This window comes from Ambystoma mexicanum, chromosome 1p (genome assembly GCF_040938575.1).
Source record: "Ambystoma mexicanum isolate Mex_15411 chromosome 1p, UKY_AmexF1_1, whole genome shotgun sequence".
Classification (NCBI taxonomy): Eukaryota; Metazoa; Chordata; class Amphibia; order Caudata; family Ambystomatidae; genus Ambystoma; species Ambystoma mexicanum.
Genome location: NC_090921.1, coordinates 1,269,126,779 through 1,269,150,705, shown reverse-complemented (window position 1 = coordinate 1,269,150,705; position 23,927 = coordinate 1,269,126,779). Strand labels below are relative to the sequence as shown.

Genomic DNA, 23,927 nt, shown 5'->3' with positions numbered 1-23,927 from the left:
GTGGCATGGTGTAGTAAAAAATGAAAAGAAGCCAGATATTCAAAATTCCAGCTGAAAGACAGAGAATGACGCTTCTGCATGAGGATAGCTGTCATTATGCTGTGCAATTTCATACCATATGTACACTTGACTGTGTGAAGGCGGATGACCTTCACTCAGGCTTGTTGAGCACCCTCATGAGGACTGCCAGCGTGCACAGTCCTCTTCAAACACAACTTTGGAGCCTCTCTTTAATATCAAGAAAAGGGGCTCCGGCAGGTGAAAGGCGCTGGCCTGGCCCCCTTTGGGCATCACCAATTCACCTCACTGTGAATGCCCTAGGCTGAGAGTGGCCTTTCTTCATTCACACTAAGTGCCCATTATCAGGAGCCCATTGAAGGCAGGCAAACACATACGGAGGTTTGCTGCTGCCTTTGCAAACACACGGATAACATAATGCAGCTGCATGATCCATGTTACATGTTAAATGGATCATGCAGCTGCATCATGTAGTACAGGTCTAAGGGCAGATATTTGAATCGGCATACATTTAGAGACGAATCACACCTGAAATGGCAGCACCTGGTCCTGGACTTTGTCGTCGAACACTCAGCAGCACTGAGGTCGGCACTGGAGGCCCAGGGTGCCCTGCCTGTGCTGTCTCCCGCCACTAAGTCAGCTGCTTCCTCAATTATCTTATTCTCACTTACCTTAGTGGTCGTCGATGTCGAGTCATTGGAAAGCACAAGCAGGTAGGCTGCCACTTGGCTGTGGCCTGTGGCCGGCTGCTCCCCTGACCACTCCGCAGTGCACTTTAGCCGCCCGGCTGCACCTGACCTGCGCAATGTGTGTTTAGCAGCAGGCAGGGCGCGTGCGGTTCCCAGGCACTCATCATCATGCGCAGGCGCGAGCTGCTGGGGAAGAAAAGAAATGCGCCAGCATCACGTGCGGTCAGTGGTGGCAGCAGCCAATTCAATGCGAATCCCCCAGGCAGATCATGCACAATCGTTGCTCCTCTAATTTTGTATCCTTCCGCTCCTCGCCAAAGAGGCCCTGTGCCCAGGGGCCTACCGGGGGATGTCCCGGTGTCCCAGTGGGCCAGTCCAGCCCTGCCTGCAAGTTTCTGCTAGCAAGCTTCCTAGGTGGGAAGTGCCAGAGAGTCTCTGAACAAGAGACATGGCTGTTGCCTGCATACACTCTCCTCAGCTTTGGGCCGTCTGCCTTAAAGGAGGACACGAACCCTGCAAAGAAGCTAGGAGGAGTGCCACAACAAGCATCAACTAGCATCTATTTTTTAAGGACATTTTCGAGGCAGTCGAGCCCTTGAACCGTGACCGGCTGCACCACTGACTGTTGTCACGCTGCAGTCACTAAAGCCGTCCGAGACGCCCCAACTAGTGTTACGGATCTGCCAACCAGCACAGAGACAACAATTCTTGACCCTGAGCCACCGTGTAGGCCAGCCTGCAGCCATCAGACCAGTCTCGCTTGCCGAACTACCTGCCATCTGATACCTGCAAAGCATCCTGGAACCGACTCAACAATGTCGAGCATCAAGATCATCTCAAGCACCAGCTACATTGTGGTTCTATCCCCTGGTCCTTCTCCAAAGGACCCTAGTGACATTTACAACCCCTTGCTCCCTTGGTGCTGAAACCACATAACCTTGAACAGTTAAGACTGATTGCTCTACTGACTACCCTCCTGTCGGTATCCAGAGTGCATCCCTTTCCTTTGTGAAACTGTCCATCCTCTGTGTTAATTTACAGGGTGGGCTGTATTTTGTAGTGTGCTAGAACTGTCTGTTGTAATAATAATAAATTTGATATTTTTATACAACCTTGACTGGGCAGTCCCTTTTACCATTGGGTAATTATTGTATCTTTGTTGTGTTGCAACTAACCAACAATCTACAACCTTGCAGAGATAAGCCTGCTGTTCTGTCCACGTGACCAAAAATTGGACAATCAGGTTTATAATTTACTTGTGTTCCAATCTGTTCGGATCCCTTCTGGTGTACTAGAGGTGTGGCGCTGATTGACGGTTTAGAAACCGATATTCATCCCAGGACCACTGGTACCCCGGAAGTTGATTCGTCACAGTGAGTTTTCATTCCAAGGGGTGGGAAGAGACTAGACAGAAGAGAATGAGTGGTTAAGGAGGAGAGAGTTAAAGTCAGTGGATAGAACAGCAGAGAAAGAGGGGAGGGTAAAGTCAACAATGAGAATGAGGTGATAATCGGGAGGTAGGGAGTCAATTATTTTGGAGAGGTGGTCAAAGAATTTACGAACCAGACCATGTTGCCGATATAGAGGGATAATATATACGCTGTAGGGGGCAGTGACTGTGGAGATAGTGTATTCAAAAGAGGGGGAATTAGCAGGAGATATGGGAGTAAGAGAGATAGTTAGTTTGGAAGATGAAAACAGTCTAACACCACCACTACTGCCAGTGAGGCCGACAGAGTGGGTCAAGGTGTAGGCAGGGTCATGAAGGGCAGCAAGGGTTGCAGAATCAGAGAGAGAGATCCAGGTTTCAGTAAGGGTAATGAGGTGAAGAGAAGAAGAAAGAGAAAGGAAGAAGTCAGAGGTAAAGGAGGTTTCATTACAGACAGACTGTGCATTCCAAAGAGCAACAGAAAGAGAGTGAAATGTATAAACATGGCAACATTGAGCCTGAGAAATAGAGAGGTTTTAGAAGTACATGTGAGAAGAGGAATAGTAATGAAAGCTATAGTTGGAGTAGGTTTTGTGAATGGAGAGAGTAGTGGAGTGAGAAGAGGGGGTGACATCAAGGAGAACAGATGATAAGGATGGAGGGATGGGAAGAGAGTTAAGAGTGCTCCGGGTGAGGACAGTGCAGGATGAAGTAGAAGTGACAAGAAAAAGATAGCATGAGAATTGCATGGTGAGGGTGGGGCTGAGAAGAAGCAGTAACGGGTTTTACAGACGCAGCAAAGCAAGGCTCATAGGCAAGAGGCTGAGGGAAGAAGGCTGGGAGATTGCCCTTTACTTCAAGGCTCTTAACTGAAAACACCCATGGGCTGGATACCCACATCAAGTAAAGTCTCTGTATACGAGTCCTACTAACTGTTACATATTGTCATATCGTCCCCCAAAGCCATCTGACTTATTTCTGTGGATTTAGTCTCAAAACCAAAACTACTGTATTTGGAACAATGTGCATACATTTCGGCATCTTGTTCCCTTTGCCTACTCTGCCTCATCATGACTTCCCACAAACCCCGATCTATCTTTATATATTTTTGGTGTTGGGTCCTTTCGCAACCATGTGTCACAATCGGTCACTATTGGTGGATCTGGATCTTCAGTCGCTAATCCACCCTGTCCTTCATGTAGGTTACTCAAGTGAACGAAAATAGTTTTTGCTTTGACCACGTGGGGCAAAAGGAGAAAGGCAGAGCGTGAAGAACCAAAGTACTGCTCTTTGCTGAAACATCTGCAAGACACTACTAAATACTACCAGAATTTGATATGATCTTTCAGCAAGCAAGGCTGAAAAAAAAACCTTCAATCCGAAGGGGAAAAAAAAAGGAGAATCCTGGAGGAGAAAGATCCATGGGCGACGGGAGGGAAAGAGCGGAAGGAACCTAATTAATATCCCTGGGAAAGGCTCTCTTCTGTACTGCCCTAATTAACCTACGAGGGACACAGGGCTGGCATGGGCACAAGCATGGGGAACAAGAGCAAGGGTTGTGTGGGACTGAGAGAGTTTATTTTGCTGCGGGAGGTGAACGTACACCTGAGCCTGGCTCTGACGAGGAAGGGGTAGCTGGACCATGAGGCAAAGGGGGAGGAGAAGGGGAACTGGGCAGAAGAGCACAGGAGAGTAGCGCGTACCACAAGGGGTCAGCAGCATGGAGACAATCCAGAAGTGACGAAGTCACCGCAAAGATGAGACAGGATACCGAGCATACATGATGTTGCCAAACAATACTTCGCATGTCGACTAGCCTTAAATATCTAGCATCGCCGCTTAACTCAGAAGTGCAATAAGTGTTTCCTGCTAACAGCGCTGCCACTTGAAATGGTGAGTCAGCCTAGCCTGATTGTATTTCCTGTTTGCCCTTCTCTTTTTCATCTTCCATACATTCTACGGTCTACTCTTCCAGATTTCTTGTCTCTTGTTTTTGCCCCTGACAGTACATCTCTTCCTTCCTGGGCTTCCCGGGGAATCTGTTGTTGTATTTACCAATTAGCATAGGCGAGCTAACAAATGTTGACACCACCAACAAACAGGCTGCTGGTCCATATCCCTTCCCTTCCATTCCAGATATCATACCTGTCCAACACTCATTATGGAATACAGAATATTCTGTCCCCCCTACTCCAAATTACCACCCACTTTTTCAGGTGGAGGTGCTTTCTGAACCTGAAGCAGCAAGCTGGCGGGTTTTAGTGAAGAAACATGAAATATCGGGTGAACAGGCCAATTTTTAGGAAACTCCTTTTTCATGACCACAGTGTTTGCCCTTTTTCAGAATTTCAAATGGCCCTACATACTGGAGTGTGGCTTTCTTACAAAACCCTGGAATACTTAGGCACCTTGTAAACTACCATATACTCTTTTCCAACTGTATACTTTGGAGGCTGTGATCTCTGCCTGACCACAACATATTTATAACTCAATGTTGCTCAGATGTACTATAACTTTCCGCAGTGTGTCATGTGATATTTGGAATTGTGCTTTGGGCATCGGTACTGAGGGGATATGAACAATCTGGGGGAATTACCTGTGGTGAAACTGATGCGAAGTAAAGAATGGCGGAAACTTAATAGAATTGTTTACTGATACGCATATTCTGTTAATGGCACCCATTCTGCCAAATTATTCTGAAAATGGTTCACAAAATAACTTAACAATTGCTTTATGGGTTGTTTCACTCACTTTATGGAGCCGACCCTGGGTGATAACTGGTGGAGCTGTCACAAGAAATATCCACTGCTTTGCATATGGCTGACCAGAATGTGGATATGAATTGTGCCCTCCTATCAGTTACAATGGACTACAGTAAACCTTGTTAACTCATTATCTCCTGCACAAATACTCTACCTAGCCCCTCTGCCGATGGCGGGTTGTTAAGCCTCACAAAATGAGCCTTCTTGGTTAAGCAACCCACTACCATTAATATAGTTGTAAAGCCCTCAGATTCTGTCAGTTAAACCACAAAACCCATCGCTATCCTTCGCCAAGGAGTGTCAGGTGTAACTAAAGGACACAATTTCCTAGCTGGCATCAATTTAGGGCCGTGAGGATAACTCGGGGACAACACGCTTGTCTTGGAAGCAAGAAAACGCAGAGCAACACAGATTCGAATCCCAGTCCCGCGTTTAGAGACTGATCTCTGGTATTGAGCATGTTTTAAAAGATCAATAAATTATATAGTTGTTAGCCCTGGCACATGCAATGCATGATTTCACATGATTTATTATTTGTTCCAGCCTCTATGACCCCCAGAACGTCCCACAGACCCCCAGCAGACGACTTACCATTTCTATTGCTCTTCTAATGCCTGAGTGTTCTACAAAAGGGGTTGTCAAGACAGACAATACTGTAGAGCCAATGCTTTAGATGTAGTGCCTGGGAAGAATACTGCTTGCTTCCCCAGCAAAATATACTCTACCACAGTCCTGTGATGTGGTTCTCTTTGTACCCATTGATCTTATGGTGTTTTCTTTAACTCTTCTCTCGCGATAATCACAAATCATCGAGTGCCTTGTTTGGCTGTCACTTAAACCTGTTTGAAGTCTGGTACTATCTCGTGTTCCTTTCCCTTTAGCGTTACTTTAGTCCCTGAGATCTGTGACAATGCATATGCCTTTCCCCTCTGCTCCCAGGTCTATAAGTCACTTCAAAGTGAAATATTTTGCAAAAGCAACCGTCAGGTCTGCCTATGATTTGTACACTTTATTTTTCTTAAAAATCCTAGATTCTTGTGATCCATCTTAACTAATATGGATCCCACAGAGCCTTACAAATGATGCTGCCGATCTTTGAACGCTGCCTTAATAGTCCTGTCATGCATAGTGTGAGTCTTTTTCCTACTACTTAACCTCTTAAGTTCCAAGGACGAGTATGCTAGTCCTTTTGGCATAGACGTGCATAATAGCCTGGCCCTTTGACCTTGAGAAAAACTATATTAGGTGACGTTCCTCTGTTTTCTTATCCCTCTGGGCTAATATTGCCCCAGGAACTGTACAAGAGGTGTCCATTTCTAATCTCAAATGTTTCTGTTAAATCTGGATGTGCAAGGACCGCTGTGAGGTTAGCACATCTACAGAAAGTTGAAAACATGATTCTGGTCTGGTCCCCACCTGAATGTCGCCTTCTTCTAAGTTAAGTTATAAATCGGCAATATTATTGCTGAAAATGTCTTCCTGAGTCTCCTATAAACATTTGAAGATCTTCGACACCTGTGAACTTCTTTGACTGTGGTCGGCATGGGCCAATTCAACGCACCTTCTAACTTGGATGTGCCTATAGTAATACCCTCTGTGGGGCTATGAAAGCACAAAAGATCTTCCTAGGTAGTTTCAAACAAAACATTTCTGTAATTTTGCAAAGAGACAGTGCTCGGTAACCTTCTCAATAGTTCCCTTAACATGTTCCAAAAGTATTTCAAGAGACGTTGAGAATATCAGGATGTCATGAACACGCACTATGACAAGAGTGACTAGTAAGTTCCTCGAAATTATATTGATTAGGTGCTTGAATGTAGCTAGGGTTTTCCACAGACCAAACATTATTACAAGAAATTCAAATGCTCTGTACCTGCTATTGAAAGTCATGTTCTACTCATTGCCTTCTCTTATTGGTACTAAATTATAGGCACCTCTCAAATCCAACTTGGTGAATACCATAGAGTTTCTTACTTGATCCATTTAACCTGGTATTAATGGTAAGGGGTACTTATCAGTAATAGTGTTCAATTTCGATTTACTTTGGGCACAAAAAAGATAGGTGCTCTTGCAATCGATGTTGAATGGCTAATAAAACCCTTTCTTACATTTTTACCCATAGACATTTGTAGTTACGGAAGATATCCCAGTCAGGAATAAAGTGTTGCACTTGTTTGGTGGCTGTCACGTTGCAGCGTGACTCATACAGCCCTCCCACATCCTTATGTGGGCAGCCTCTGTTTTGGGCCACAATAGTAAACATGGGACATTGGGCTAGGGTTGGGGGCGGGGACTAGGGGTGTCACGTGAGTTTGGGGTTTTGACAGTTGGACCGTAACTCAAGAGGAATAAAGAAGCGTTGTAACAATCTGTGTGTCCCCGTGTTTATGGCCTTATTGGGTTTTGCCCCCCCACCCTGTTTGATGAGCCCTGAGATATTGTTGCAGGCGGACTCTCATAGTGGCCATATTAGAAGTGGCAACTGGTTACATATTGATTGGTTGGTCAGACGGATCCAACTAGGGCTAAGAGTCTTGTCATCCTGTTTAAAGTGCAATAATGGGCATGGCTTCTGCTTTTTTTGGCATCTTTAACACAGGTCGCCAAAGAAGCCCAAAAAGTCTGAAAGCAGCTAGGACCAACTACACTTCCTTGAAAGAACCCAGATTCTTGATAGTTACAGTGTCTCTTGGTCATAATGAACTGAATCAACTGATACAAGGACATTGATCAGTAGAAACAGCAGAAGCTAGAAAGAAATATGTGCCATTGTAAAATTCTGGCTAAGCTATGCTACTGTGGCCAGGGGCACAGCCACCACCTTACAGGAGCACACGCTGCAGCTAGCACCCAAATCAGTGCACTAAGGCACGTCTCCACCAGCATTACGGTGCCGCAATCCCTTTTGACCCGAAGGTATAATGTGAGCCGGTATAAAAGCCATTCAAAAATCTAATTGAGAAATATGCCCAACAGGCTTGTCTACTGTGTCTACATTTGGCATGGGTTAGAACAGATAGGTGTGCTGATCATTTGGGACTGTTACCATAAATCTAGACCCCAGCAGTTGATGTTGCCACTCCAGGAAAGCTTCATGGGTGGCAAAGAGCTCTTTTTGTTTTTTTTAAATTTATATTTACATTTTCAAGAACAGATAATAAACAGTAATACATTCAATGCAATTGTATACAATATTACAAAAATCACACTTCAAAATACAAATCATCAATCAAGGAGCTCTTCTTCTAGGGCTGAATAATTTAATTCACTGCTGGACAATTTATGGGACAGGAAGGCCATGCGATGTTTATTCTTTGATCTTCTTGTTGTACAAGGATGGCACTGTTAGCACAGTTAGATACAGGAGTCTGTCCGATTGTTGAAACACTGGGGCTATTATGAAGGCCAGTTTAAGTTTAGGTAAAGGTTAGGCCATCAGCTGTAACCAAGTGTGTTAATTTCCTTTTTTTAAGAAGTTTGTGATGGGAGAGGTTAGAGGAGAATAATTTCTAATAAATGTGTGGTAAATGTTCGAAAAGCCAAGAAAACATTGAATCTCTTTGATGTTTCTCGGAATTGATCAGTCCTGGAGGATTGCTACTTTTCATTTATAAAAAAGTTCCTGTGTATCTATAGCGGATCCAGAGGCATTGGAATTATTTGCGTAGTCTTTCTTCCAACTGAGTGTTAGTTGATTTTCTGTAGGATGCTAAATATTTATGACACAGATTTCTCAAATATTTGAACATTGTGGTGCCTTTTCCCCAGTCTTGCCCATACTTTTCATTTATCCACAGTGATTCCTTCTTATTTTATTTTATTTGAATTTCTTTCAGCGCTGGCTCTATCCAGAGGGTCTCAGAGCACCTCACAAGGCTCAAACGTTCAAAATTTGAGAGGTGGAACACACGTTACAAAATGTTCTCAGGATAGGAAGATTATGATAGACAGGTGGTACCAGGGGAGGAGGTGGATTACTTGTGTGGAAACAGATATGTTTTAGGCCCTTTTGGAAAGTCGTGATGGAGGGTGGAGTGCAGATATGAAGTGGTAGGGTGGTAGGGTGTACCACTGGGTAAAAGCCTGTTGTTCTGTACATGTTGGTTTGCACAGTGGAATGTGTAGAATGTTCCGGCTAGCTTGTCTGGTGTGTATGTGTGAGTGATGGGTTTCAGTTTGCCTTGATGATAAAGCAGGGTTTTGAGGTCGATGTCTTTGAATGCAATGCAGAGCCGTTTGGAGGCAATGTTCTGTAGTACGGGGATCCAGTGGAGGTGAATGGGAGCCTCTCTGCTGCGTTTTGTATGTCTGCAGTCATTCCAGGGTGCTGTTGAGGAGTCAAGTGAGGAAAACATTACCATAGTCCAGATTGGACAGAACCAGTGTTTGGACTGTGGTGCTGAAGTCATCGGGGGAAGGGTGTGTCTTATCTTTCAAAGTAGCGCATGTGTTGGTGATAGCAGGTGTGTGGTGTGTGAAGGAAAGGTGGGGGTTGATGGTGAAGTTAAGGGATTTGATAGGTGTGGAGTTAGGTGTGGAGATAGGTGTGGAGAATGGTACATAACGGTTGTCTGTGGGGAGTTCTTTGATCCAAGGGGTGAGGTTGGGTTTGTGCCTGGTTGGGAGGGGCAGATGAGGAGGTATTCTATTTTGGAAGGGTTGATTTGAGGAAGGGGGTGGCACCCCCAGGTGGTGATGGTGGAGAGACAGCTTTTAAGGGTGTGCAGTTGTGAAGGGGTGAAATTTGGAAGTATATTTACATGTTGTCATTGTGTTGGCGGAAATTGCCATTGTATTGGGTAAGGATATGTCCAAGGGTTTCTACATATAGTTTGAAGAGGTCAGGGGTGTGGAGACAGGGAGAAACATTGTGAGACCCTGTTCTTCACTGTGGTGGGGTCGGATTAAAATGGGGGGATGGCGACAACATTTTCTGTCAGTGAGGAAGGAGGCAAAGCAGTGAAAGGCAGTGCCTGAGAGTTTCATCATGTGGGCTAGGAAGTTGAGGATGATGGTGTGCTTGATGGTCTGGAAGGCTGCAGAGAGGTTGAGGAGTACTAATACAGCTGTGTGTGCTTTGTCAGATATGTTGTGGAGGTTGTTAGGTAATAACAAACCCTACTCATTGAATGGATTGGAAATGAAAGGTAAATGATGTTGTCGAAGATGGTGTAGGTCTCACACACATTTTGGACATGGGTCGCTTCATCTGGACAAAAAAGAGTATGTCACCCAGGTAGATTATAACAGAATGGTTTAAGAGGTCTGTGAATATTCTGTCCATAAAATGCTGAAAAACAGCAGGGGAATTACATAGTCCTCAGAGCATTACGCAGTATTCGTAGTGCCTGAACTGTGTACTAAATGCCCTTTCCTTCATCCCCTTTGGCTATCCTCAGCAAATGGGAAGCACCTCTCAAGTCAAGCTTTGTTAGGTTTAGTGCACTCCTGAGGCTTTCCAAGATGGTCAGAAATGAGGCATTAGATATCTGTCATTAACAGTAGCCTGGTTTAGTCAATAAAGGCTGGCATTTCTATTATCCTGGTCTTGAAAATACAGATGTAATTGAAGCTTCTCAAATGATTGATTCGAAAGTGAAAGGGAAGTGATATGGATTGCTAGGGGAAGATGTGTGTCTTGTTCCTGGTCTTGCTTCCCTATCAAAGCTGGTCTCTCTCATTTCCCATGTATGTTCGTGGAGAGTCTACGGCACCGTTTTTTAGTAGGTGGTCTCTTTCCCCATAGTACACACAAAAGCCCAACCATCTTCTTCTTAACCGCTCATGTTCTGTGAGTAGACCCTGGGCCACCCCAGGTTGCAAGAGATCTTCCTACCCTGGCAACCTAGTCCTTTATTTCCTCTCTCTCAGTCCTCTTCTGAACAGCGTGAGGTAGGTTGACTCCAGCCACTCTGCTTCCCTAGCAAGATTATTCAACTTAGTTACATGGGAAAGAAGATCCATTGACTTTTGCTGTAGCTACAGTGGCTTTTCCTGTGCGGAATACATCATATCTTGGTGAGAGCGTATGGTTTTGAATTCCTTTTTGAACTTTATATCTAGCAATGGGCTAACCTCAATTACCGGTTGGGTAGCCCAGGTTAGGGCATTGCCTGTCAAGTGACCAATCAGAAAGCCCCCCTTTGCTTGAGATTGGCAAAATGATGTGGCGTGAATACCTATTATACTGCATTAACATCCAAAATCTCCTAACAGCTAGGATTGTGAAAACATTTTCACAGGCTAACCCTGTTAATGGTGGGCCCAGGATCACAGAATGTGCTCCTGCTAGAGCTTGGCATAAGGTCCCATTCACATGCTTTCTGGCTATGACCTGTACGCTTACAGTAGCCACTGCTACTGTAACTCTTTGTAATTGTTGCTTGGGGAGACCTTGATTTGCTAGCATCTCAATCTCAGTCTGTCAAGGGCGGGCTTTTCCCGGTTGCATTTTAGCTCCCGAAGCCGAGATGGGTGATAGACAGAGTGGCTTCGTTCTCTCACAATGTCTGGTGCTTAAGGGCTCCCTTTCCACCAACTCACCAGCCCAGAGAGCAGGTAAAGTGGAGTTATGGAAGGTAAGTCCAACCTTGTGGACCAGAGGAAAACAGTGTGGTGCCATGCAGAAGAATCCTCTGAAGAGAATATAAAAACAGGAGCAAGAGCAACTTAAATGAGTTACCAGCAAAGGACTAACCAACAGACGTTAGCAGAGTTGAGACGAAAGACACATACTGCCCTTCTTCTCTTTTGTATCATTCTCTAAGGAAACTCCACCCAAGAAGGAAGCGGTTGTTCTACCCTGGTGGCCATATTGAAATGGGCAATGATTGATTAGTTACAAATTGATTGGTTGGTGAAATCAAACTAAGGCTAGGAGTGTTGTAATCCCGTTTTAAGTGAAATTATGGTTCTTTATAACCTTTATTCTAGGTGTAGGGTTTTTCTATAACTAGCGGCCAAACCAATTAGACCGGAAATTATGTGCTGCCATCACTAATGCATAGCAAAAGAGGAGATGGCTGGAAAGTTTAGAATTAATCTCAAACTCTGGAACAGCTCTAGGCATCCCTGCAGACCATCGTTCTTCAGCCTGCCAATCCATTACAGTAAGGGGCAAGACCAAATGCAAATCAGGCTTGGTGCCACCCCAAAAGGGATAGTCCATCCCAAACTGTTTTGTCCCTTCTTCACGAGATCACAAGCAACCCCAGACACGTTCCTCTTTGTTGCAGGTCATCAGAGAGATGTAGCTTGTGTCTCTAGGCTCAACAGGCTCGGGACCCATGTCTGGGTATAGCCATCCATATCAGGTGACTAAAGCAAAGGTAAAGAGGTGATAGCTGGAAGTTTCAGAATGAATCTTAACCTCACAGCTCTGGGAGCACAGCTCTGGGCAACCATCGCTCTTCAGCCTGCCAGGCCTCCTGACTGCTTCGTACTGTGTCCGGCATGGTGGGGGTGAGCCATGATCCAGTTTAAGAAGCACCATTTGAGATGTGGACACACCTATTGGAGCAGGTGAAAGCAAAGCGACCTGGACGGCTGCTCCAGCGTGGGGCACAACCAACAATTTGGTGGCGTATGAGAGTAGTGGTCCACCGCTTGGCACTTGTGCTCTGTACATGTGTTAGACCTTTGGCTTTGATGTGTCTTTTGGTGTCAAGGCCAGGACTGGCCTTTGACCATACAGCAACCTGGTAGAAACAATATTTGGTGCCCCATCCCTCAGCCGGAAAGGAAATCTCCCCACCCCTACAAATCTATATGCAACACTTTATACTGAGATGACAAACCATGGTGTGTCTGCTTTAGCCCCCCCATCCCAATGCTGTATTTCATACACAAATTCAGAAAAACTCAACATAAAGACCAACAGCATGAACCATTTTTTTAAAAATGGGAACAGAACTGCAAAGATTTTCACAAAGTGCACGTAGGTAAAATGTAAACTCATTTTGAAGGAGCTTGGATAGAGGTCTTGTGGCCATATGTGTGCTGCGTGTTAAACTAATAAAGTGTGAATTTGACATATTGCACAACATTTCTTTGTGACATTGCATACAAGGGGTGCCTATTTATTTTCCTCCATTTCTATATGTTTCCTGAATGTCAAAGATAGTACACATCAGCAGCTGGGTCCAGTAGAATACAACTGATACACCTCACCATTGCTATAATTAAGCTCTGATGTCTCATCCTTTCACCTTAATGCAGGGTGTCCTGGTATACATTGATGTTTCCAAATGGTTTCTACTGTATCAAGCTGCACACAGATGGAGGCTTGTACATGTTCTACACTTCTATTAAGAACGATCTAGGTTGATTTGCTTGTATGCAGTGAACTTCAGTATTGAGACCTCTGGTACTCTTGGATACAGTAGGAACCATGTCTTAGATGCCAACTGAAAGTTCCACTGGCATGGGCTACATCCAGCTGGCACAGTATCACTTGGCATAGCTCACCACCACCCCAAACAGCCTTTGCTGTCTCGAGTATGTTACTTGAAGGTCGGGTGTCCTGACTGCTAATCCATTTGTTTATTTTGCTAATGTTTCTACTGGATCCAGTTGCTGACATACGTGGTGTTGTACATCTCTAAACCTGCTATGAAGAAATGTTTAGTGGTAGTTGTTTTCCATCCTTTGCACTGCAGCACACTCCATATCCCTGTCGGTACATATCCAGACGCTGCATGCAAGCTCAACTCTTTCTCTCTCAAACAACCGCCCTCTTTCACTCTCTCCTCTGTACTTTTGTTTCCCTCAACTCCTCTCTGCCCCTTTCCCCTTTTCCCTCACTGCACTTCATTCCCTCAAAGATAATCTTTCCAACGCCTACGCCAAAGTAAAAAACAATTGGCTTTGCCAATGCTTGTTTAGCTTTTATGTAGCACCTATTAAGTAAGGTGCTAACTACTTTATGCGCTCCCACTTTCGACATTTAAGTGTATCATGGCACAGAGAGAGCAGGTGATATGCCCAGGGTCACACATTTTTGGTATTGTGGGGAATCCAGCTCTACAGACTCCAACATACACATGTGAGAAGTTTGTCAAGATAATACAGAGCTACTGCTACAGGAATTCCCCTACTGACATCTAACATTCAGACTTTGAGACTTTCAGTTGTCATACTTGGTGCTAAACGACCAAACCCACAAATTCCCCATTGGGGGTTTGGTGGATTTACAGTAGGGACTAATCCCGCCCGCGATAAATCGTCCTATTGTTGGCCAAGAAATGGAGGATCTATCTCCAGCAATGTGCTGGAGTAAATCTTCCACTTCAGCATCAGACTTGCAATTTGGTTGTGCTGTAAAACTGGCAATAATTCTGTTACTGCCACAGAATGGTGGTAATAGAACGACCACCACAAATGTACCCCACTGCAGAACTCGTAATAAGGCCCATGATTCCTAAAGCAACAATAGCTCGACCAACACTATTGAAAAATAAAACCATTACTTGGCCACTGCCATACACTGCTCATGACATCTCTGAATGACATTGAAAATCAAGTGCTGAAACCTCATTTACATTTCTCTTGGGCTTGGGTTTATGTTGGCTCTCAGCTCAAATGTCAAGTACCCTAACCCGTTCGAGGTACTCCCGTTTTTCCTTAGCTCCTTTTGCTCGTCATTGGTGTTGGCGTGTGTGGCGACATGACCAGGACACTTTGGCGGATGAGCAGTTATGGTAGTTGCCCGATGTCTCTGTGCCAGAGTTGGGTCATGCTTGATGTGTTGTCTTTGTGATAGAAAGTAAAACCACAAATGTTATCATCCCAGATGCGGATCTCGTGCCATCACCCATATATGCTTGCAGTGTCTGTGACCTCCTTCGAGGAGATCCTTCCCATCCCAGCCATGGTTTCAACCATCTTTCCGTCAATTCACACTTATATCAAGAAGTATTTCTCATCTTCTCTCACTTTCCTGCAGCTATCTTCCTGCCTGATGCCTCTCTCGTTCCCTCTTTTCCAGACCTGCAGCTGCTCGTACACCCGATGAGCCTGACTCCCGTGCACCTTGAGTTCTGTGGTTCCGTCTCATGGGGGTTAATGGAACCTACCAGGAGGTCAAGATGCTGAACATACAGAACGGCCTTTGGGGTGGCAGACAGGGCTGGTACCAGGACAGCTTAGTGTCGGCACAAGGCAATACAGGTACGTCAATGAGGTTGGCCGGAGAGGAGTTGGGGCATCAGATGATGGTGAGTCCCTCACAAAGTGGTGTCAGAAGGTCACTGGTTAGACTCAACATTACCTGCAATTTCACAGGTGCCTTCCCTGTGAATCTGAAGTATTTTCATGGAACATCACAGATGGCACCCTAAACCCCTATTTCGGTTCATTTGTTTTCATGGGTCAATGGGTCTTAAATGGGGGTGCGCACATTTGAAAGATTTTGCCTTCACACACTGCTTAGTGTTTATTGCAAAGGTTTGCAAACTTAATGCAAGTTGCAACGTATTTGGCCGTCACTATTAAATACCCACAAAGCAGTTTTGTGGGAATATAAGTATGCATATGTGATTATTAGCACAACTAAGAGTGCTCTGGAGGTGCTTTATTTTCCCCCTCAAACATCTGTATCCAAAGAACAAATTCGGCTAATGTAGTACCTACCAAAAGAAGGAAATGAGTGCTGAGAAATAATCCTACAAAACACTATTTGGTGAAATTATTTCTTGCAAAGCAATTACTTCCTGGTGACAAGGATTATAGAGAGGAGCACACAATGCACTGCAGACACTAAGCAGGCAAGACAGTATACCACTTCCACTTCCTGTTTTGTTTTCTTGGCTGGTGTGGGAGTGGAAGAATCTGGATGCATCTGTTGACCTGCTTTGTGATCCTCACAATGTTTAATACTAAAATACAAGTAATTACTAATTGCATTTAATAGAACGAATTGGTTAATTATCTGTGAACTCATTTTTTCAACTTTTTCAGGAGAGATGGATGTTGGGGTGGAGGTGGCCAGTTCATCTTGTCTTTGCAATATATGATTTGTTTGTGGGTGCACTGTGTAGAGCACAACAGAATGAGCCAATGGAGAGTGGCAATGGCAGACTAAGCCTAAGTGGCGGCGGGAGGGTACATTGGAGCTGCTAGAACTGCAGGCCATTGTGTTTGCTTGTCCATGTTCTTTGTTCTGTGCGCTGGCTCGTCGCTGCTGGCTCCTTTGTTTTCCATGTGGGGAGGTTGGGGAGATCTGAGAGACTTGAAATGAAAGTACAACATTATTTTAAAAGCATTAGCTGCACAGTAATGAAACATATAACAATATAGTTCTTAAACATTTTTTTAACTAAGCACAAGAAAAATGTGAACTGGATAGCCCGGCCCCTTTGATGAGTAGCAATTACTCTGGAGATGGATCAGGATGCAGATTTTTATTCATACATCAATAATCAAAACGACTCAGGTAGTTGGCAAAAGGAAGACTGTTTTATTATCAATTATCTAAAACAGGGAGCATAACAAACATCAACAAACTCGCTTGATACTCTTACTCAAATATTCTTAGTAAAAACTGAGCTCTTATAAGCAAAACGCGTCACCAATGACAACCTACGCATGAACCTACGTGGCAAACTACAAAAACCTATGCATATGGGTGATTGGCTCTGAGTGAACATCTAAGTATACGATCCATACTAGTCGAAAAAAGTGGGAATATTTAGTTGGCTACTTAACATCAGGTGGGGCAACTAAGCCCTCATCTAAAAATGACCACTATGAATGTTACTAAATACACAACGTCCCATTGGTTTACACATCTATAGGACCCCTAAATACTCAGTCCTCTACAATTGGTTGGCACTTTAACCTCCGTCAGTACTTTTCCACCTACGTCTAGCAGCAGGCAGGCAGGACATCCAGGTGCTGGTGAGCTTGCCTTAACCAATGCTTCCCTCGAAATTAGCATATCAATCCATTATCCATCAAGCCATCATCACCTCAGTGGTCTAGTGTCAATTAGGCTTTGAAGCTCGGCCTTGAGTTTGCTCTTAGCTCTGAGATGTTTAGGGAGTGAAAAGCACGGTCTGCCCTTGTGCATAGGTGTGACCATCTTCTTAGTCCAGCTTCATGCTTCCGTGTGACTAGAGACCATGGAATCGAGCCTTTTGGTGCATTTAATACTATTTATTAATAGACCTCTGACGTCTTCCTTGTTTTGTTCATGCCTTCTGAACAGGAGTTTTGTTCTTTCACACGATTTGTATCCAATGTCAGTTCACTCCAATTTGATAAGACCTTGGCTTCTTGGCTCACCCAGCCTCGTCTGCTGAGATTCACTTCTGTTCAATTTGCTTTTTAACGGCGACACACTAGAAATGAGGCCTTCTTGTCACTGTCCAACGCTGCTATAATGCGTAGTGGAAACATCCATCCTTCACTTGTCCATAGGTATACCTGCCACAATCTATTCACTATAAGCTAGCCTTAAGATTACTTTGTCTGCTTGTGTTTCTTTTGCATCTGTACACGTGTAAAATTACTTAATGTCATCATCTGCTTCTGTGGCATAAGCTTCTTCACCTTGATCCCAAGATGTCACTTATCCTTGATACTTTCTTGATGCCTTATAGAATATCTGCATTCTCTGGTCTCTGCATCTCTTATATGTACGTAATTTCAGCTCTGTGTGACGTATACTTCCGATGGTTGGTGACGTTACCATTCTTCTTTGCCATTTATTGGCTCTAATTCTTCTGGGATTTTATTGAAATGTCTATCATATTTTCTTGTATGCAGGTATGGTTTTGTTAATGGGTACCTTGCCTCCCAGATTCTCTTAGGTATTGGTACTTTCACTGGTACTGGACAAAGTCCATATTCTGCTCTTTGTTGGTTCAACTGTTCTCTGTATGTAACATACTCTGGTTTCCAACAAATAGGTAAAAGGGGCGGGACAGTTGAGGTGGGGGTTCTTAGCTTCTCCTCTACAAATGTATTAACAATTTAATTATTATTTAAACTTTGCAAGTTTCTAAAAATGTGAAAACTATATTCTAAATGCATGTGACCTTTTATTCTTTACACTGATTAGTATGCAAGTTCTTTTTGTGCCTAACGTAAAAAAGTTGATTTTTTGTTTTTCATCCATTATACTTTGTCATAATTTATTAATAGTTATGAATATTGTTGATTTTATTTTGTATTACTAATATTTTATTTTGCACCATTGTTTATTTGTATTAAACATCATTATTATTTGTGATCAATACACAGTGCTTCTCACTGAGGTATTTTTCACGGAATTACTACGTTCATATTAAACTTGATTATTTGTTATCAATATTTTTCTAACTGGTATTTTATATGAATTACTACTGGTTGTTTGTAATCATCTTGATCATTATTACTTCTGATCAATAATAATGTTTTCTCACTATTGTACTTTTCATGAATTTCTGGAATTTCTTATTCTTCTTGATCATACTATTTGTGATCTACATAATGTTTTGTCACTAAACTATTTTTCATGAATTTACTAAAACTATTTGTATTCCTCTTCAATATTCTCAAAGAGTGAAAAGTAGGAAATAGTCAAGCATGAATAACTCTTATGTGTATGACCTCAGACTTCATACTCCCTTTCAGTGTTTTGCATTTGTCGCCAGACATCAATTAACTTCACACCGTGAATCATGTCTAACAAAGCTGTCGACTTTGAGATTGGGGTGGTTGCATTTACATTGAATATGTCAGTTGAATCATTTAAATGTATATTGAAACCCTCTTCTACTATTATTTAACCCCTTTCAATTAACCCCATTCACTGAAGTATATCATCAAAGAATTTGTTACGATGGTTATTTGGGCCATACAGAGAGATTATAGTAAAATGTAGCCTACAAGTAGCCTTATGGGTGCCTTGCAGAATGTTCGCCTCCGCAAGCAAACTTTGGAGACTAGTTAGGCTTGCACTGACGAGGCAAAGAAATGACATTGATACCTTCGCGTCTGGTGCGCAATATAAATAAATAAATAAACAAACATGGGTAGACTTTTCAGCAAATTCTATGCTGATCAGGATGCAATAAATGGGACTCTTAAAGCAACGGGATACTGCCTGCTCATTATATAAGTCTGTAATGACAGCTCTTTGCTTCAAGGTGGAATTTAGTCCATCCACATTCAAGGGAACAATTTTCAAGGTTGATATCATTTCAATGGACGAAAGGAGGCTCCCAACCTACATTGGTTCTGCAGCCCCAGCATATGAGGGGGTGCAGATTTAATTGGGCATACTGGAGATCAATCCATCCAGAATGAAAACAAAATGCAACCATTAAAACAGGCCGGCTGACTGTGTCTTGCAGAGGCACTTATTCCGCGAACGAACGCGGCAGTGAGGAGGACGTTCCAGTTGGCAACACGGAAGTTGCCTGACTCACGTAATAGAAACTGAAAACTTACGTTGAAATGGAGACGCTGTTATTGTGATTATGCCTCTCCTATGAGACGCTGATGTTGTGAGAGCTAATTACCTCCTCCCCTCTCATTCATTTTCAGGAACTGCTGGATTGGCCTAGCCCTAAGAGCCCCTCCCTTGCTCCTTCCTCCCTGCCTCTTGAAATTCCGAGTGCGCAGCGCGCCCGTGCGCGCACCCGCGCGCACCCGGAAGTACGGAAGTCCGCTGTTGGCTGTAATTGAGGTGGACACGAACGCGGAGAAGCCGGCTGACTGTGTCTTGCAGAGGCACTTATTCCACGAATGAACGCAGCAGTGAGGAGGACGTCCCAGTTGGCAACACAGAAGTTGCCTGACTCACGTAATAGAAACTGAAAACTTACGTTGAAATGGAGACGCTGATATTGTGATTATGCCTCTCCTATGAGACGCTGATGTTGTGAGAGCTAATTCCCTCCTCCCCTCTCATTCATTTTCAGGAACTGCTGGATTGGCCTAGCCCTAAGAGCCCCTCCCTTGCTCCTGCCTCTTGAAATTCCGAGTGTGCAGCGCACCCGCGCGCGCACCCGGAAGTACAGAGGTACGCTGTTGGCTGTTTGCTGCTTTGTGCAGTGCAGTGTGCAGCTAACTCTCTACCTAGTTCCCCTGATTCATGAACATCTTGACTTGGACCTGACTTGGAGTTGAGAAGTCCGTGTCAACTAAGTAAGTGCTCAATAGTAAACATGGAACTAAGGTCTGCTGATATTTTACAAAATACTATGCAAACTAAGGTTGAAACTTCCAAACTTGACCCGGGCAGTAGACCAAGCAAAGCATGCAAGCGGGACATTATTTCTAAACCAGGGCTATTACCTGATCATAAGCTGGCTAAAATGACTTCCTTCTTTAATAAAATAGACTCAGTAACCCACCAATCCCTATACTATTAAGTGCCGGAGACAAGGTAAATACAATGAACAAATTAATTGATGAATTTGCAAGTAGCTTACTGTGTATTGGAACCAAATTGTTTACTGAAATATTACAAGAACCAAAAAAAATGGCCTCAAGGAAGTATGGAAAGAATGATCTGAATGTTGGAGTGTGTGATAAAATAAATGAATGCACCACACTGGCAATATGTGAAAAACCTCTCTATTATGATAAATGTAATTTATATAATAGACCTGTGGTTGATCCAATTACTGGAATAATCCCACAAGCGGATGGATCACTGTCAAACTATGAATGTATGGATAGCACAATGGATAGAAGCTTAAATACATCCAAAATGAGTGAAAAGGTGACAATTTTCCCGTCCAATCTAAGCTTTGTCTCTAAAAACTCTGATGAAATTCTAGAAGCTTTAAAAATAGCATTAACGAATTTGGTAGATAAATGCGATACCATTGAACGTAAACTAGATGGAAATTTGATGCTACTAAATATGAATGTTAACAAAGTTAAAATAAACGTTAAGAGATATCAGAGTTAATACAGATGCTGAAATACTAACAAGTCAACCTACAATTAATAACGATATTTTTAGTGCATCTAAAAAAGAGAACGATAGTCATGTGCAGACAGCCGACTATACAATTCCTGATATGGCTAAAATGGTTCACTTTGGATATGCAATGAAGAAAACAATAAAGACCAAACCATCTAAAAGGAAAGTGACATCTCAGGCTGCTATGTATAGTAATTTAAAAGAAAGAAGACTTAAAAATGGATGTATAGTTAAAACAATGTCTGACGGAGATATTGTAAATGAACCTATGCCATCTCTCTCCACAGTACCAATTAATACAATTTATCCATCTAGACCCACCCCACTTACGAAAGAACCTAACTTTATAGGAGATCACATAGTGGCAATTCATGGACTACCTGGAAAAGTACCATCAAAAAAATTAATACGAGAGCCCAAAAAAAGGACCGCTAGACAAAATCCTGTGGAACAAAGCAGTGAAATAGCGAATAGATGTCCCATATTAGATGAATGGCTAGCAATGTCTAAAAAGAAGAAATTATTAAAAAAGAAAGGAAAAAATCAAAAAGATGTAGAAGATGAAATATTACATGATATGCAAAAACTATTTGAAGATCCTAAGGCCGCCAACCTTAATAATAAGAAACCAAATATAGATAAGTGAAAAAATGCGGAAGTTCTTAAAATAATGTCTGCACAGGCTGAAAAAAAAGATATTGTTAGACGATAGCTATTCTGTGCAAAAAAAAGACTCTACTAACTATGTCAGAGCCCTACAATTTCAACCGATTGTGGAATCAGATAATGTTGAACTATTAAATAGGAGATGCCTACTTGAAATATGCTTAAATATAGTGCCACTACGAATGATATCGTCTAGAGATTTTAAGATAGTAGATCAACTGTTGACTCCTAATGTAGCAATTACTAATGTGTGGTGTACAGACAACGTTACGCTAGAATATATATTGATACACAGTGACCTAGTTAAACAACTTGGATATTCTTGCAAAGAAACTTACATGCCAAAAGTTAAAAATGATGAGACCCAGACTATGCCTAAATCTAATAGCATCACACAAGAAGCTAAAACCATAATTAAATCCACACAGGAATCTAACAAAAAGATAGACTCTAACTTTGGAGTAGATAAACCTGAGGCTACCATAACTGGCAAGATAACAGATATCAAGTCCAACCAGGTAGAAGCAACTATGACCTTGAAGAGACCAAGGGTTACTGGCAATGGTTACCCATAGCATTTAAATCTCATTTTGAACAATGTCCCTAACGAGATAGGTATAATGCTATCTTGGAATACAAGAGGTAACCAACATTATATAGCAGTCGATGGGCTACTAGCGAACCTTGATGCTCTTATTCTGATAGCCTTGCAAGAAACCTGGTTATACAACCCATGCGATATAGATGGGTGGTGCACCATACAAAGCATGGCTACTAAAGGCCCAAGAGGCCGTCCTAAGGGCGGATTACTTACAGCTATGAGACATCCCTGGCTGGGAAAAAATACTAATGGTCCACCGAAATGGTGCTAGCTGTAGAGATTAGTACAAATATGCCTGTAATACCAAAGCTATTATTAGTGAATATATATAATCCCCCAATGGAGTGTTTAACAAAGTTAATATTGTGACAGTGATTAAAATTCTTAATGAATTAGAAGAAGGTATACCTTGTATATTAGTAGGCGATCTGAATGCTAAGTTAGTAATACCTGAAAATGAAATGAATGTTGAAGTCAGTTCTGCGTTGATAGACCACCGTTTTCAAATAGACATGGTAAACCTTGGGCTAACCTATTTCTAAAATACCACTTGAAAATGTTGAATGGTAATACATGTGGAGATTTGAACCGTAGTGTGACGCGGGTCAGCGGTCGTAGTACATCCACAATTGATTATAAAGTGGTGAATGAATGTGCTAATGAATTAGTGATAGATATGTCAATAGGCATTAGAGAAGAGAGTGACCATCTTCCGCTCTACTTACTGATAAAATATAGTAAAGAAGAGACTTGTTAGCAACTAAATGGCAATATAGAGATCTGTAACGCAGCAAATCGGATCGTATGGAATCCCACTAAATTAGAAAACGCTAATGCGATTGCTGAATCTGAAATTTAACGAACAGTTGGCCGAATGTGCTGAGGAATACACTAATGAAATAATTGGCAAATTCGAACAGCTGGTAACCAATATTAAAGCGGTCTCTAATCAGAAAAGAAAGACAATTAATATGAGCGAAAGATGGAATCTCATTAGTAATAAATCTACGAACTATGATTGGGTAATACAAAAAGCAAAACAACAACTGAGGCATAAGATCAATGACCTAAAGAACTCCCAACCAAGCGAAGCTACCTGCCTGATTAAAGCAGCCAAAAAACAACATCGATGTTGGCTTAGACAACATCAAACGTTAAAGGCTAATGAAATTTGGTGTACTATTGCTACCTATGCTAAGACTAATAATCATAAGCCTATATGGACAACTATAAATAGCACTAAGAAGAGCCTGTTACCCATCAATGGTGTACCTGAAGAGAGATGGATGCTGCATGTCAGAGATACTCTTGGAGTAGAAAGTGAGAATAAGGAGAGAGGTAACATTGTTATAGCTAACTGGAATGGTACATTTACAGTGGATAGTTTAATAAAACTAATAGAACAGCTTAAGAGCTCTAGAGCAACAGGCCCAGATGGTACCTGTAATACTCTGTTGAGGATGGCACCAAAGTTATGGGCGCAGGCCCTATTTACACTGTTTCAATGGATCAGAAAACATGCGATTATACCTAAGTCTTGGCGAGAAAGTATTATATTGCCGATCCATAAGAAGGTTGATTGGAAAGAGCCTGTTAACTACTGCATGTTAGCCATGCTAGAAGTCAGAGTGTTGCTGAATGAACTGAATGAAGGGATAATTAACAACAACATTTTACCATATAACCAATCTGGATTTAGAGCTAAATCATCCACTATTCATAACATTGTTAATTTAGTAACCGCAGTTGAATATTCGTGGATGGTTCGTAAATTACCAGTATATGCTCTATTTATTGATCTAAGTGCAGCATTCGATACCATTGTAAGAGGTAAATTGTGGTT

At 42.6% G+C, this 23,927-nt stretch overlaps 1 protein-coding gene across 2 annotated transcripts in view; it reads left to right on the top strand.

Moving 5' to 3' along the window:
• Positions 1-23,927, top strand: part of LOC138452812 (paired box protein Pax-6-like) — a 244,547-nt gene that overhangs the window by 58,583 nt on the left and 162,037 nt on the right. For both annotated transcript variants that reach the window (XM_069605155.1, XM_069605153.1), the window contains one exon: positions 14,884-15,065. In XM_069605155.1, coding sequence (XP_069461256.1) covers positions 14,951-15,065 — 115 coding nt within the window. In that variant the 5' untranslated portion in view covers positions 14,884-14,950. The remainder of the gene's footprint in view (positions 1-14,883; positions 15,066-23,927) is intronic.